Here is a 17,149-nt window from a genome sequence, read left to right on the forward strand (position 1 = left end):
ACTGCGACTGAACGGCGGCTGGCGAGCGGGCGATTAGCACCCATTGCATGAATAATGAAACAATAACTTTAGGAGGAAGCAGGAAGAAAAAAAAAAAGGATCTATCGCTGGTCCCCCCTGGCCCACTCTGGACGTTGCTCTTGCCCCCTCCCTTTTCTCCCTCTCGCTTCTTCCCTTCACAGAGAGGGGAGAGGACTGGGAGGAGGGCAGGCGACCGGCCCCGGAGGAGGGGGGCGCCTAGGGGACCGTGATTAGAAGGAGCAGTAGCAGCAGCAGCAGGAGAAGATGCTGAGGATGCGGACCATGGGATGGGCGCGCGCCTGGTGCCTGGGCTGCTGTCTCCTCTTGCCGCTCTCGGTAAGCCTGGCGGCCGCCAAGCAACTCCTCCGATACCGACTGGCCGAGGAGGGCCCAGCAGACGTCCGCATCGGCAACGTCGCCTCGGACTTGGGCATCGTGACCGGCTCCGGTGAGGTGACTTTCAGCCTCGAGTCGGGTTCGGAGTACCTGAAGATCGACAACCTCACCGGCGAGCTGAGTACCAGCGAGCGGCGCATCGACCGCGAGAAGCTACCTCAGTGTCAGATGATCTTCGACGAAAACGAGTGCTTCCTGGACTTCGAGGTGTCGGTGATCGGGCCCTCGCAGAGCTGGGTGGACCTGTTCGAGGGTCGGGTCATCGTGCTCGACATCAACGACAACACGCCCACCTTCCCGTCGCCCGTGCTCACGCTCACGGTGGAGGAGAACCGGCCAGTGGGCACTCTCTATCTGCTGCCCACTGCCACCGACCGTGATTTCGGCCGCAACGGCATCGAACGCTACGAGCTGCTCCAGGAGCCCGGGGGCGGCGGCGGCGGTGGCGAGGGCCGGCGCGCCGGGCCTGCAGACAGCGCCCCCTACCCCGGGGGCGGCGGGAACAGCGCGAGCGGCGGCGGCCCGGGTGGTTCCAAGAGGCGGCTGGACGCGCCAGAGGGCGGCGGCGGGACCAGCACCGGCGGCCGCAGCAGCGTGTTCGAACTGCAGGTGGCCGACACCCCGGATGGCGAAAAGCAGCCGCAGCTGATCGTGAAGGGGGCGCTGGACCGCGAACAGCGAGACTCCTACGAGTTGACCCTGCGTGTGCGCGACGGTGGCGACCCGCCTCGCTCCTCCCAGGCCATCCTGCGGGTGCTCATCACGGACGTGAACGACAACAGTCCCCGCTTCGAGAAGAGCGTGTACGAGGCTGACCTGGCGGAGAACAGCGCCCCGGGGACCCCCATCCTGCAGCTGCGGGCCGCCGACCTGGACGTGGGGGTCAACGGGCAGATCGAGTACGTGTTCGGGGCGGCTACCGAGTCCGTGCGGCGCCTGCTGCGCCTCGACGAGACGTCCGGCTGGCTCAGTGTCCTGCACCGTATCGACCGTGAGGAAGTGAACCAGCTGCGCTTCACCGTCATGGCCCGCGATCGCGGGCAGCCCCCCAAGACCGACAAGGCCACGGTGGTCCTTAATATCAAGGACGAGAACGACAATGTGCCGTCCATTGAAATCCGCAAGATCGGGCGTATCCCACTAAAGGACGGGGTGGCCAACGTGGCCGAGGACGTTCTGGTCGACACCCCCATCGCCCTGGTACAAGTGTCTGACCGAGACCAAGGCGAGAACGGAGTGGTCACCTGTACCGTGGTGGGCGATGTGCCCTTCCAACTCAAGCCGGCCAGTGACACAGAGGGCGACCAGAACAAAAAAAAGTACTTCCTGCACACCTCGGCCCCTTTGGACTATGAGACCACCCGGGAGTTCAACGTGGTCATAGTGGCGGTGGACTCGGGCAGTCCCAGCCTCTCCAGCAACAACTCCCTGATTGTCAAGGTGGGAGACACCAATGACAACCCGCCCGTCTTCGGCCAGTCGGTGGTGGAGGTATACTTTCCCGAGAACAACATCCCTGGCGAGAGGGTAGCCACGGTGCTGGCGACAGACGCAGACAGCGGCAAAAACGCTGAAATCGCCTACTCGCTGGACTCTTCCGTGATGGGGATCTTTGCCATCGACCCCGATTCTGGGGACATCCTCGTCAATACGGTGCTGGACCGCGAGCAGACTGACAGGTATGAGTTTAAAGTTAACGCCAAAGACAAAGGCATCCCAGTGCTACAGGGCAGCACCACAGTGATTGTGCAGGTGGCTGACAAGAATGACAATGATCCTAAGTTTATGCAGGACGTCTTTACCTTTTATGTGAAAGAAAATTTGCAGCCCAACAGTCCCGTGGGAATGGTCACAGTGATGGATGCTGACAAGGGGCGCAATGCGGAGATGAGTCTGTACATAGAGGAGAACAGTAACATTTTTTCCATTGAAAATGACACGGGGACCATTTACTCCACAATGTCTTTTGACCGGGAACATCAGACCACATACACATTCAGAGTCAAGGCTGTGGATGGAGGAGATCCTCCCAGATCCGCAACAGCCACAGTCTCTCTCTTTGTGATGGATGAGAATGACAATGCCCCCACAGTTACCCTTCCCAGAAATGTCTCCTACACTTTACTGCCACCTTCAAGTAATGTCAGGACAGTAGTAGCTACGGTGTTGGCAACAGACAGCGATGATGGCATCAATGCAGACCTTAACTACAGCATTGTGGGAGGGAATCCCTTCAAGCTGTTTGAGATTGATTCCACCAGTGGTGTGGTTTCCTTAGTGGGAAAACTCACCCAAAAGCATTATGGCTTGCACAGATTGGTGGTGCAAGTGAATGATAGTGGGCAGCCTTCCCAGTCTACCACGACTCTGGTGCATGTGTTTGTCAATGAAAGTGTTTCTAATGCAACTGTGATTGACTCCCAGATAGCCAGAAGTTTGCACACCCCACTCACCCAGGATATAGCCGGTGACCCAAGCTATGAAATAAGCAAACAGAGACTCAGTATTGTCATTGGGGTTGTTGCTGGAATTATGACGGTGATTCTAATCATCTTAATTGTAGTGATGGCAAGATATTGCCGTTCCAAAAATAAAAATGGCTATGAAGCCGGCAAAAAAGATCACGAAGACTTTTTTACACCACAACAGCATGACAAATCTAAAAAGCCTAAAAAGGACAAGAGAAACAAAAAATCTAAGCAGCCTCTCTACAGCAGCATTGTCACTGTAGAAGCTTCTAAACCAAATGGACAGAGGTATGATAGTGTCAATGAGAAGCTGTCAGACAGCCCAAGCATGGGCCGATACCGATCAGTTAATGGTGGGCCTGGCAGTCCTGACCTGGCCAGGCATTACAAATCTAGTTCCCCATTGCCTACTGTCCAGCTTCACCCCCAATCACCAACTGCAGGAAAAAAACACCAGGCCGTACAAGATCTACCGCCAGCTAACACATTTGTGGGAGCAGGAGACAACATTTCAATTGGATCAGATCACTGCTCTGAGTACAGCTGTCAAACCAATAACAAGTACAGCAAACAGGTAAGATGCATCCCAAATATATTTAAATATCTGAGACAGAGCATCTTCTGCAAAGTTTTGTCTTCTCTCTTAAAGCTACTAGTTAAAATTTTAATAGCAGGAATTTAGCGTTGGTGTAGTTCATATACCATTTATTTAGTAGAGGCCATGTACAAAAGGTACACCACTGTACTTTGCATGTTATACCAGCGTTTACTAAGTTACTAAAGAAAACACTGTAGGCAGTGTTTTACACTTCTCTTAGTACTTGACAATGCTAATTCATTCTACATTCTCTGTTTCCAGATAAATATGTAAGTATTGTTTGGATGGCTAGTTTTAACCTGAAATTATTTTCTTTTGTGCTACTAAGTGGATAATTGTATCCAAAGACAAAATTTCTAAAGTTACTTCTGCTGTCTATGCAAATTGGACACTATAAAAGTTTTAGCTATGTTATACACTATGCAGAATTTTACAGATAAGCAGATGCTGATTTATTCAAATGAAGTACTAAGTCCGAGATATTGAAAAACTGACTACTTTGACGAAATGCTGACTTACAGTATTTAATGATATGCAAATACCATGCAAAGCTACATTTTTATTATTTAAGTATCTATACAATTAGGCTTCTATGAGGATATGCAGTCAGCCTTTATATTATTTGTATTTGGTAATAAAGTTCATAAGCAAAAGTAAATCACATGAACCATTTATTATTTAAGCCAAGCAACAAAAATGTTCATGTTTGATGCAGTGTGTGCAAGAATATTTTGATGTGCATTGTGATATACTGAGACTATAAAGGTTTTATGGAATAGTTGACACAGTTATTATTCAGTGAAATGTGGCAACAGTAAAAAAAAAGTGTATTCTGAGGTGAACTTCAAAAAATATAAAATTTATTTTTGAAAGTTTTGCTCATGTAATATATGTGTGTATGTGTGTAACTCACAAAGTTTACTTTTCACGCCCATCAGAGTTTGACACACAACAAATAAAACCTTTTGGAAAATTCTGTGTCTAAAGCTGTAGCAACTCTGCTAATAAAACGTCACATATTTCTTACCACCAGAACATCTCAAGAAACACATTTATGTCTGTCAATTAATATCCAATAATAGTTTTTCTATCAAATATGTTTTGCATATGGAATGTGAGATCTTAGAATAATTAAGGCAAAGAAAAAAGTTATTTTATAGCCTCATTGAAGATGTTATTGATGGACTCAGTAAAGATATTATAGAAAAGGGATAAATATTAATTTCTTATTGTCATAATTTTAAAAAATCAACTTTCTAAAGAAATGTCTTTGATATACAGTAGTTTACTATAGGTATTTGGATAAGGAGAAAGACAACATGCTTTTATATCCAGTTATCAAAGCAATCCAAGAAAACACAGGTTTGAACTACACTGGATTAAGTGACTTTCAAAAAGATGTCTTTTCATGCACATGAGCCTGAGTTATTTCTTTTAAACTGAAATATAGCAAGTGGAGAGTATATCTGTTGTTGTGTTATTGCTTTACCTGGAACTAGAAGATTTTTGTTTTGTTTTTGGTGCTTTTATCTGTTTTGTAAACAAGGACGATTCCAGTTAAAAATAACAGCACTTTTATAACGTTAGTTATCATAACACCCACAAATAAAGATCTGTAGAAATTTATTTAGAAAATGGTAATGTGTTATGCAAAAGCATGTAAAGAGATTTTTCTGAAGAAAACTTACTTCTCCACTGTCATCTTAATAGGACTTTTTGTCCTGTGGCATTCTAAATCATGTAATCTTAAACTTTTGAGTAGACATATCAAGTGGCAGATTTATTGATACTTTATGCAACCACTTCCTATGTTCTATGCTGTCATTAAACTTTATTTAGCTCATCAGATGGGGTTAGCTCTATATTCTTGAATATTTAAAACAGCCAATATCAAGACTGTTGTGGCATCCTGTTTAAAAGGCAAAGTGATATGCTTATAAATAAACTAATGTATGGTGTTAGTCTCTTAACTCAGCAAAGACGTCCATATACCAGAAGAGAAAAACTACAAAGCCATTGAAATAAACCATGCACTTTGCTAAAAGTGACTTTGAAAAACTTTTGTGTTGTTAGGCATTCAAAAGATGAATAAAGTTTTAACCACAATAAATAGCTGACCTAAAATGAAAGAAAGGCAAATGAAATACACTCCCCTTAATGTAATTAGTATTAGTAATTGATATGCTTCATCTCCTCAATATTGCTGTCAGGAGACAAGGGATCCATTTACAAAGTTACATTCTGTTTAGACATCTCACATAATAAACAGGATCTTTTTTGTTCTCATTTTTGTCTGTAATGTAGATAGATGATTTTCTATATTTATTTTTAAAAGATATTACGTTTAGTTTTTAAACATTGCCAAAATGTATTTTCCTTGATTAAAACTGAAATATAAAATAAAGAATACAGCATTTTCTTATAATTTCTCCCTTTTAATGCCAAATTTATCTAAAGAAAATCTTGAGGGTTGCTGTCTTTTAATTTCTTACAGTAGGGATTAATTAAAAATATGAAATTTTATCTGACGTAAAGCGTTTTTTTATTTATATTTTTCCTGAATTTCTTATCATAGTTCTTTACTTGTGATATAATGGAAATGATGTCTATTACAGTGTTCTTATCTTCATGAGAATTGGTATGAAGTGTTGCTCCTAAGTCCTCTTAATGGTTACATTATAATGAGTTAAACAGCTTTGTAGAAATAAAAGTTTGTAAATAATGCCCCCCTCCCCTTCTTTTTGGTTTGTTTTCATAGGCTGTAGAGACATTCAAATCAATCTTCTATAGTTACTCTTGGGTAGAATCTAGGAGATAATGTGTTGCAGAGATGCCGGAATTATTTCTGAAATTCACACATTAGGAAAACTGATTACTAGCCCAGGTTTTCATAGCTCATATCTTTGCAATTCAAACAAAAGCCCTTGTTCTCAACTAAATAATCTGTCTAGTTGAGAAAAATGGGTATCATTGACAGCATTAAGTGTACACCATTCCATTTCATTCTTCCTTTACTTGGTAAACCTGGTCTTGGTGGCTGTTAAAGTTTTGTAAACTGGAAGTTCAGCTGTGCTTTTGACTCATGAAATGAAGGCAGAATCATTCTGTTTTTCTATTTATTTTACTATGTGATAAGCATTTTTCAATTTTCTTAAAAATACTATAATTCCAAAAGATTAATAGGCAATAAAAAAGTATAGTTCCCACTTTGCATATTATTTTCAAGTTCTTTTGAGCTTATCCTTGCCATGATATTATTTAGATAATGAACTGGCAAGTAAGAATTTCATTTTATTTAGTAAATGGAAAGTAAGGTACTTTATTTCTGCAGGCATATAGAGGATACAGCTTGAATAAACATTAATTTAAAAAGCCATTTGTAGCTGATACTGAAATACTCAAGACAAATTCATATTAACTCCAGTGACAGTTTCTCTTGCCTAAGGAACTTCTGAATGTCATCTGAATAAAGTTCCCTTTAATTGATCAAACTGTGTTCAGTCTATTCATTGTATACCTAGAAAAATTATGGCAGAAATTATTTTTTTAAATTACTTCCATTATGGAAACAAATAATGACTTGCCACCATCTATTAGAGTTCTAAGCACTGAAAAAACAATATCAATTTATTTGTGAATGTATATTACACCATATGTATTAAGGTGGAAATGCCAACCATAGCTTCCAGCTTTAATTCTATAAAAATAACTTCTACAATATGATTCTCCTGTCTATAACCAAGGGCACTTTCAAGAGGCACAATTAATCTGCATATGTTGGGATTTTTGTTACATACGACCTGAAGTCATAGGCAAGAGACTAATAACTGATGAAAGTTAGGCTGTGTCTCTAGTCAGGAGGTATCTACTAAAGCAACAATACTTGGCTTTCTGGATGTCTGTGAAACAAGGAAAGGGTCATCCACTGATTTGATCTCTAATGAATATACAAATTTTTATTGAAGTCCAGGTATGACCATTTGAATCTTACCCAAACTTCTAAGTCAATTACTGACTTGGACATAAGACCACAAAGTCAATTTAAGTCAGGATTCTAAGTAAATCATACAGCTGGACAACTATAGCAAAATCATTCTTTCTTGTTATCTTTTATCTTTGAGTAAGTACATATCTTATGCTGAAAAGCATGCACATGTGGTAAATATATATCATAATCTCTCTCTCTGTCTCACACATACATACACAGATGTTTCCATATAAACCAACTACGTTTCCATTAGGCTTTTATTTCCTGTGATATTCATACATTGATACGTAGGAAACATTTGAACTTAAACACATATAAAACTGACATAATATGTCATAATCAATTGCTTAATGTTTGTATCTAAAATTACTAAAGTTATCACATTTTAGAGTTAAAAGATATCAACCAAACCAAACCCCTCATTTTGTAGAAGAAACTGAAGCCCAGTATGAAAGTTAATTTGATTCATATCGTTAAGATTATCAGGGATATAATGCGGACTAGAGTCCAAGTCATGGAGTGCAGAGTCCAATGTTCTTTTTTTTTTTTATCATGCTACCTGTAGGGAAAAAAATTGAATTTCTCTCTTTCTCTGTATATATTTCAATAGTGACAGAAAGCTCTTGAGGTTTAATTATGTATGTATAACTATATATTTGGCTATTAAAACAAATATTTTTTACAATAGTATATAATTCTGCTTTAGGCTCTAGTTTATATTATCAGGGAAATTATAATCCAAATTTGATAGATTAAAAGAAATTCATAGGGCTTCCCTGGTGGCGCAGTGGTTGAGAGTCCACCTGCCGATGCAGGGAACACGGTTTCGTGCCCCGGTCTGTGGGGATCACACATGCCGCAGAGCGGCTGGGCCCGTGAGCCATGGCCGCTGAGTCTGCGCGTCCGGAGCCTGTGTTCCGCAACGGGAGAGGCCACAACAGTGAGAGGCCCGCATACCGCAAAAAAAAAAAAAAAAAAAAAAAAAAAAAGAAATTCATAGTTATTTCCCTCTTATGTAAGATAGTAAATGATGATGGACATTAAAGTAACAACATGGTTTAGAACATATATTCAACAAGTTGAGAGAATTTTTCATTTTAGCAGAACAATGACAGATATAAGCTTCTACCTAGCATTTAGTATATCCTCAGTAAAACCATATTTGTAATGGAAATGAATAAAGCTTTCTATACATTATGTATGAAACTTTCTATGCATTCTAATTGGGATAATCTTTTACCTTTTCCATCAATAGTGATGATTCCTTTGGCTCTATGCTCCTTTGCATTTTGCCAACTTTGTAGATGCACTTTACTTTATTAGCGTCCTTAACACACAATTCTGAACTAATTTTTCCTCTAAATTTTTTTTCTAGAAAATGTATAGAAGAATGTGACATTTTGCTATTTTTCAATTGAATTGCTTCCTTGTTAGGCAGTTAACCAGTATAGCATTTTAGATTCTAAATTTACCTGTTGATAAAATATAAAAGATTGAATTTATTAATTTCAAAAATAAAATGTGAACTATTTTTAAAACTAACTATAATATAACAAAACCATTGCTTCACCATAGCCCCCAATGCTTTCAGACATTTTAACATCATTTCTTTTCCTAACAGAAGATGGTAGTGGAGGTTATGTAAAAAATTTAGTATAATAATTGTTTAGAACTTTATGTTTAAATTGTATATAACCAATTTCTAGGCTGTAGCAAGGCTGTATATCCATTTATTTACTATGACTCTATAGAAATAGTAGAATCTGTATATGTGTGTGTGTGTGTGTGTGTGTGTGTGTATATATATATATATATATATACATATATATATATATATATATATATGTATATCTTGAGTCAGCTTTGCTTTTCTTTCTTATTTATTTTAAAAGCCCTTAGAATCTTTTCTAAAGCAGGAACCATGTTTCAGTACATTACACAGTGCTTTATTTAGCATTAGTGTTGTGGGAGAAATCACATTCCAAGAAGAACTGAGCTGAAACCACTAAAACTAATCTTAATTATCACTTCTGGTGAATTAATGTTTTAAAGGCGGAATAAAGGTTTATTTTCTGGAATTTAGTGATGAACTAAATTCCAGATTATTGAACTCTAATGCTGTGTACAAACAAACAAACAAAAAACTATTAAAGCTTCCAAGTAGAATTCATCTGACAAGTTAATTTTTTCCCCCGAACATATTTATTATTTACAAACACATAATTTGCAAATAAAAATTTCTCTGCTCCAAAACCTCCATCATAGCATTCCAATTGGGCATAAGCCATTGGGGAAATTTCTTCATAGCATTTTTTTTTGACCTGCATAAATCTTTATTTTCCTTCTTTCAGATGCGTCTGCATCCATACATTACTGTGTTTGGCTGAATTCCACTCTAATATGATGCTCCATTATGCACCATACTCTGATGACCTTGCTACTTCACAACCTGCTGGAGCCTGCCCTTGGCCGTGGGGTGTCAGCCAATCACTGCTTGTTCCACTTGTGCATCTGATTTTCAAGGTTTTTTGTTTTGTTTTGTTTTTTTCTCTTTTAAGAAAAATAGTTTTGAAATAAACGTATAAAAGAAAGAGTATTAATAAAGAAATGTGCTACTAATGGATGTCTAAGTCACCAGGAATTCCTTTCTCAGAGTGGTGGTTAGCAGAACTTAACAGTGAAGTCTTTTTAAAAAAAAAAACCCAAAAGCGTATTTCAACAATGATTTTAAGACGCTGGCTTTGTGTAAACCAAGGAAAATTAAGTCTATGAGGTCTTTGTCTATAATACATTAAAAAATGACTTTGAATAAAATCCTAAATTGATCAATAGTTTTAAAGTGTTATGTAATCAAAGCCTTTTCCAGATCAGGGAGATAGGTCTGTCAGAGTGAAGGATGGTGTCTCCTTTGCATCGTGTGGGTGTATTTCTAAATGCCACTGTGCGTGTTTGCTCCCACACATGTGTATACAAGGACTTGGAGCAATATTTATAAAAAATATTGCCTGTAAGACAAACTTGAGAGATTTATTTTGTGTTTACCACAGGCACTGCCAATGGACTGGCTTTTCCTTAATCTTGAAATACTGACCAAAATATCTGTAGAATTTTTATGATTTGTGTTGCTGTTGTTATTAAATTCCTTAAGAAAATTTAGAACCTTTAAGTTAGATTCACTGAAGTCACTGTGGTCACATTCAGAAGGAGTATGTGGCTACCTATTTTTGTGGACTGCATTTATCTGAATGCTATTCTATTTGATGTCAGATAACATAAGTTCAAGCAGCTTCTGAGAATTCAGCACGTTATATATTTTTGAGAAAGCAAGTAACCGAAGTTTAGTTGTACAAATAGTGATTTGCTAGGTAAGTCAAGAATTCTCTGTATGGTCCCAACTCTCTCTGTTTATATTTTTATGTCTCTATTTGTTATGTCGTATGTGTTTATGTGCTTAAAAATAAGTGTTCCATATGAAAACTTTGATAATTTTATATTTATCATATCATCTGCCTTATTAGAGTTTTACCCAAGTTTTTAAATACTAAGAATTCAAGATTCTTGAGAATTTTTTGATGAATTATTGTCAATATAAAAGCCCTTTATGAAATACAAATAAATACTGGAACAACATTAAAATGTGGAATGATAGGAGATGCACGCTAACCCATGTAAATCACCAGTGCATGTATTTCAGGCTTTTTATTTTATTAGCTGTTTATTTAATTTTGCAAAATAGAAATTTTCAGAAATATCACTGAGAATATAGTGAAATTCCTGAATAAAACCTAATTTTTGTCAACCTCTCATTTTGTTTTGAGCACAAGGACCAGTCTAAGAAACGGGTGAAAAAACTTCTTTCCACTTTTGGCTTCTAGGAAATATTATGTTTCCTCATCCCAAGTAGAAAACTTCCTTAGATATATACTTAAACTAAATCCTGTAACAAATCTCATCAACTCAAAACAAATTACAGACCAAAAGACCAAAAAACGAAGTCCAGAATTTGGGGATAAATTCATCTGTAACCACATGGAGGGGTTATTTATGAGTACCTTCACAAGGACCATTCTAAGTCAGAATTTTGCAAACTTGGGTTGCAACACACTATTGGGACATGAATCAATTTGTGAGTTTCTACCACAATTCGAAAGATACGAAATAAAGCAGAAAAATTTCATGTACGCCATGCATGTAGTAAGAGTAAATATTGTCTTGTGCAATCTTCATTTCAGTTGTGTTTGTATGCATGTGTGTCTTCCTGCTTTTGGTTGCTATGTAAAAAATTTGTCTTATTGTGGAAGCAGTTGAAAAGGATTGAGAACCATCACTCTAGACTGTTTGGGGTAGGGAACAGTGGCTATTTTACTGTTATGATTAGAAAAACATAATAAATCAAAACAACAAAATTACTAACACTCCCAAGGATTTTAGTGTGCTTTTTAGCTGAATCAAAATAATCAACAGCAACAATCTTTTGAGAAGTCTGTTATCATTCCTCTGTTTGTTTTTAAATCTTTGAGCATTTTGCCACTGGTTCCTATCCCTGCACAGACTTCCAGATTTCTCTCTGCTCCAACCCCTTGCTCCCAGATGTCATCCTCCTCCTCAGGTCTCCTTTTCAGTTACTGGAATTTACCATGTAGGGAGGTGTCTGTGGAGAGTTGGAGATAAATTCAGAGCAACCCACCCACCTTATATATTTTAGCATTTGGACATTTTATTTAAAACGACAAGACAATACTTCCTTCTCCATTACAAAATCTAAAGAGGAATATGAGAATGTTAGAGACTGGCTTAAATAAAGTTTTTTTCTTTTAACACAATATAAGCTGGTACTGGGTATGCAAAGAAAAATAAGAGTCTTTGTCCTCGTGCAATTACTATATTATAAAGAAGATTACAGAGCAGAAAAATGATAGATTATATTTGCATTATGCTTCTTAAGGGTCAAAGCATTGGATGCATGTTTGCTTCTCAGTGTAATCTGTGAAAAAAAAGCACCATTATTATTTCTGAGGTGAGCAAACTAGAGTAATGAACAGCTTTTTCAGCACTCTGATGGAACTAGCTAAGAACTTTATCAAGTCTTTGAAGAAGTAGCCAGTCAGAATTCAAAAGTACTGAAAGCATTTGAGGAAGGTAGTGAAATTTGTGCTTTCGAATACACTATATTTTTAGACTTACCTAGGTAAATTCTTCCCAAAAGAATTAGAAAAGGCCCAGCTTTTCAAACTTTTTCCAGTCACAAACTATACTTTATACTACCAAAAAAAAACTGTTGTGGGTATAATTTGGAGATCTAATTAATTACCCTACTTTGTAAACAACAACCCCATATGTGGTTAAAGACAAACAAACAAACCTCAAGAATTAGGTAAATCACTCTAATCTTAATTAATTTTTGAGCCTATCTCTAGAAAAACAACTGAGATCCTTCAGAAGTAATCTCACAGTTTGAAATAGCTCTCTGGGAATAATTTCTATCTGTAACTTTGCAAAATGCTTTTCTTGGATGTGTGTGACTTTTTTTTTATCCATTTATTTTATAGAGAATAGATTGATTTGCGATATCTTTTATATACCATGCAAGGCTTTGTAATTAAAATGATGGCTAAAATAAGGCCCTTATCCTCTGTGCAAAAATAATATACATAAGGCAAGGGATACATGAAGCTCAGAGAGACTGCCCCCAAGTTTGTCTTGTCTGTTGTGTCATTCCCAGTGCCTACTAGAGTTCTCAGCATATAGGAGATACCCCCAAAATACTTGTGGAACAAATGAATGAACAAAGGGACTGGGCTTTATTGCTAGGTAGACTGAAAATCCATCCACATGGGATCACCAGACTGTGGTATGGTCCTTTTATATTGGACTCTAAGAACATCCTAATTGTTATTTTCTTTCCCTGCTGGGTGGGTGTCTCCATGATAGAAGACTACCTGCTAGGTTGGCTAGAGTCCCTGCCTTCTCTGCAGGATGTATGACTTGTTTCTGTACCAAATGAATAATTCTCTGATTTCCCCTCCTCGCTTCTTCTTGGTGGTGTTATAAACACCAAACCCTTAAAAAAGATAAAACAAAACTAAAGCAAACATGTGAGGGAGGCACTGGTCACACAACAGACTTCTGATATATTTTGAGGGGCTGTGCAGAAGTGTGCAGACACATGGGTTTTCAAGATTTTTGTGGAGATCCTCATCTGCAAGGAAAAATGGACACACGCGCACCCAAACGCATGCATGGGTCTCTGTATTCATCAATTTATATAGTCCTGCAGATATTATTCAATCACTGTACCAACCTATGCTCACTGATAATGGATCTTTTTTTCCCCATTTTCATTCTGACTGCCCCTGAGGAGAAGTCATTTTTAAAGATGAGAGTCTAGCGTATCTGTAAAGAGAAACGTGTACTTGGTGTACTCTGGAAAGAGGTCTAGAAGAAAGGATATGCCCTTACTGGGAGTGATAGGCAGTGAGGTAGAAGCTGAGAAATGCCTTGCAAATTCAAAGCACTCCTTAGAAGTCCAGAGATTCTAAGAGGCACCTCTTGTAAATTGCAAATGACCTCTGAAGGAGTTGGTTCAGTCTTGGGCACACCTGGGTGTAAATTGCTGTAAGCAGATAACTAGGTCAGCACCTCACAAAGATCAATAGTTCTTAAGAAATGGGGATTTTGATTAGAGTCATGAGGAAGAATGAACAGCCTTCAGTAGTTTAGAAGACTGAGATCTCTGTTAAGGCACCAAGTGTCTTGGACTCCAGCTGGGAGTCAGGAGGTAAGGTGAGATTATAGCAGAAAAAAGTATTCAGTCCAGACAAAAGCAAATGTATGTGGCCTTGATTTTGGCCCAGGGCCCTGGTGACCAGAAGGATGATGCTAAGTGTCAAGGCTTGATATGATTGCAAGACTGGTGTTAAAAAATAGTAAACATTTACTTTCTCTCATTTCTACTATTTGTTTTGCTTTGGTTTGTTTTTGTTTTCAGCCTAGAGTATCAGGTCCAAGTGCTCTGTCTTCATTCATTTTCTACCCCTGTACTTTTAGGAGAAAGAGAAAAACAAAGAAGGAGAAAAGAAAGGGAAAAAAAGTACAACCACTGAATGGCAATAGACTCCCCTTCTCCTTACTATTTTTATTAGATTACTGTAATCAAAATGCTTGATGCTTGCCACATTATTGCCATGTAGCTGTTTCTTATCCTAACTTAATTCCATTCTCAGAAATTGAGTTCTAATAGGTCTGTACTATATCCCAGAAACCTGAATTTTTAACACTTCCCCCTTTTCAATTCTGATTGCAGAGGGTAGGTAAGACTACAAAACGTGAGGTTTAGAGCCCCTGAAATTCCTAACTTCTGCTTACTGGTTTGCTTTTTGACGGTATCTGGCAAAATAGAAAACTGAAGCCTAGTAAGGTTATAGGAAAATCTGCCTTCTTGCCCTGGTTTTCTCACTAACTGGCCAGTGCACCCTATGTAAGTCCCTTCAAGTCCTGAAGCCTCTCAAACTCATCTGGTGTCATTTTACATAATAACCCCTGCTCTGATTACGTGACAGGGTTTATGAGGGTCACATAAAACGTTTGGGACTTGTAAAACGCCACGGAAACTTAAGATAGTACTTCTCCTTATCCTTGAATTTCTCTAAGCCCTTCTTAAAGTGCATTTATTGTACACTTTTGGGGTATTTTCACTATCCATTATTTTTAAAAGGTTTTTGGTTTCAGTCTCTCAGTGGTTTTTGTTTGTTTGTTTTGTCACAATCACTTGTTTGAAACCTCTGATGTTCTCTTATCCTGGTTGATTTCTTCAAAGTTATGCAGATCCCCAATCAAGGTGCAACTAGGGTGTGTGCTCTCCTTAGAGCAATAGCCACTGGTTTTTGTCTGAAGACGTTTCAGAGCCTATGACATCTCGATGGGAAAAAGGAGAAGAAATAGCTTATTGCTGTAAAGCAAGTAGTTTAGGAAAGGCTTAAAATAGTTTGTATCCATTTTGATACTTTAAAAAATTCACTACTTTTTAACAGTCCTTTCCTCTTCCATACAATATTTCCTGGGAGTTTTTCTTTCACTTCTCATGTCCGGCCTCTAACATTAAGTGTGATCATTTATGGAGCTTTAATTCTGTGCCAATCACTCTGCAACAACGTGTACCACATTATAACATTGACTCCTCCTAACAATTCCAGGAGGCAGGTTCTATTATTTTTTTCCATGTGACACATGTAACTGGGGAATAAAATCAAACAAAACCTCTTAGGTCCCATCCTCTCTACGTAAAACAGGGGCCTTCAGCTACCCGCAGTCAACTCTTCTCTGACATAGTTCTCTCTACAAATCTGAGAATTATTATTGATATAGTAGTCTTGATAGATTTGAATTTGCATATATGTATGTATATATATATATATATATATATATATATATATATATATATATATATATATTTAGGCTTTTATGTGCATTTCATTCTAGTCCACAATATTTGCGATGTATCCTCAGCAAAAACGGCTGCCATAACAAAATACCATGGGCTATGTGCCTTAAACCATAGAAATTTCTTTTTCACAGTTCTAGTGGCTAGAAGTCCCAGATCAAGGTGCCAACACATTCACAGAGAGAGGGCTCTTGTGTTCCTTTCCCTTTTTCTAACGACACCAGTTCTACCAGATTAGGGCCTTACCCTTCTGATATAATTTAACCATAATTAGCCCCATAAAGATCCTAATTCCAAGTAAATCACATTGGACGTCAGGGCTTCAGCATATGAATTTTGGGGAGACACAAGTCACTCCATAACAGATTCTATTCTCGGTCCGAGCAGAACACATTGGAATAGACCATTGTTTCTTCATGAGCTTGTCATTCACCAGAGTCTGTATATTCATAGGAAGGAAGGTATACTTTCCATTTTAAAAGAACATTTTCCCTTTTCAGATTGGCTCCAAAAGGCAGCCCTTTAGATGTGTTCTTGGCACTGATGAAAAATTGGTACAGTTGCTATAGCTTTTGTGAAAAAATATGAATCTATAACATGTATGCATGTGCATAAAATTTGTAGTTCATTGTTTAGCTTATTATATCTAACTTTTTATGCACATCTTTGAATGTTTTTTGCAATTTTCAGTTTTCACAGGGATTTGTGATATTAAATAACATCTTAGTTATTTTAATTTTGCCAACCAATATAAGTGCATGTAGGTATATTAATTAATGTAAAATCAATATTTGTATAAAATAGTCCAGAAATTGTTCCACAAATGTAACAGTAGTCTTTTAAAATGATGATGTTACTATTTAGTCTTAAATGTCTAGTATATTTTCAGCATTAAAGTCCAAATGAAAAGGAATAGGAGTTAAGGGGTGGGGGGAGTCAGTTGAAACAGTAATAATGTAGGCTTAATAATCCCTCTTTTCAAAGGACAGTCTCAGTGGATTTTCACACACAGCGGCATAATTGGTCTGACAAAGATCCAATGGGTTTGATTTCTCCTGGCATATGGAAACTGCCAAACCTGTAACCAAGGCTGGTCCCAAGCTCTGAGTGACTCTTCACCAACTATTATTATGTATGCATGCAACACTTTGCATCAACACAAATACATGGACATATCGAGGATTTTTTTTTCACTGTGCCTTTTTATTTTCTTAATAAAATTAAAGAGTCATGTGATA

The 17,149-nt window shown here is 38.4% G+C and overlaps 1 protein-coding gene across 4 annotated transcripts in view; it reads left to right on the forward strand.

Annotated features, from left to right (window-relative positions):
- Nucleotides 1–283: 283 nt before the first annotated feature.
- The window catches only part of PCDH7 (protocadherin 7), a gene marked incomplete at its 3' end in the record, with an annotated part of 421,934 nt that continues 405,068 nt past the window's right edge, over nucleotides 284–17,149 (forward strand). For 3 of the 4 annotated variants that reach the window (XM_079703325.1, XM_079703326.1, XM_079703327.1), the window contains exon 1: nucleotides 284–3,459. In XM_079703325.1, coding sequence (XP_079559451.1) covers nucleotides 286–3,459 — 3,174 coding nt within the window. In that variant the 5' untranslated portion in view covers nucleotides 284–285. Of the gene's footprint in view, nucleotides 3,460–9,822; nucleotides 9,923–17,149 lie in introns of those variants that run through there. The other variant, XM_079703328.1, reaches the window with a different exon arrangement.

This window comes from Hyperoodon ampullatus (genome assembly GCF_949752795.1).
Source record: "Hyperoodon ampullatus genome assembly, chromosome: 1".
NCBI lineage: Eukaryota > Metazoa > Chordata > Mammalia > Artiodactyla > Ziphiidae > Hyperoodon > Hyperoodon ampullatus.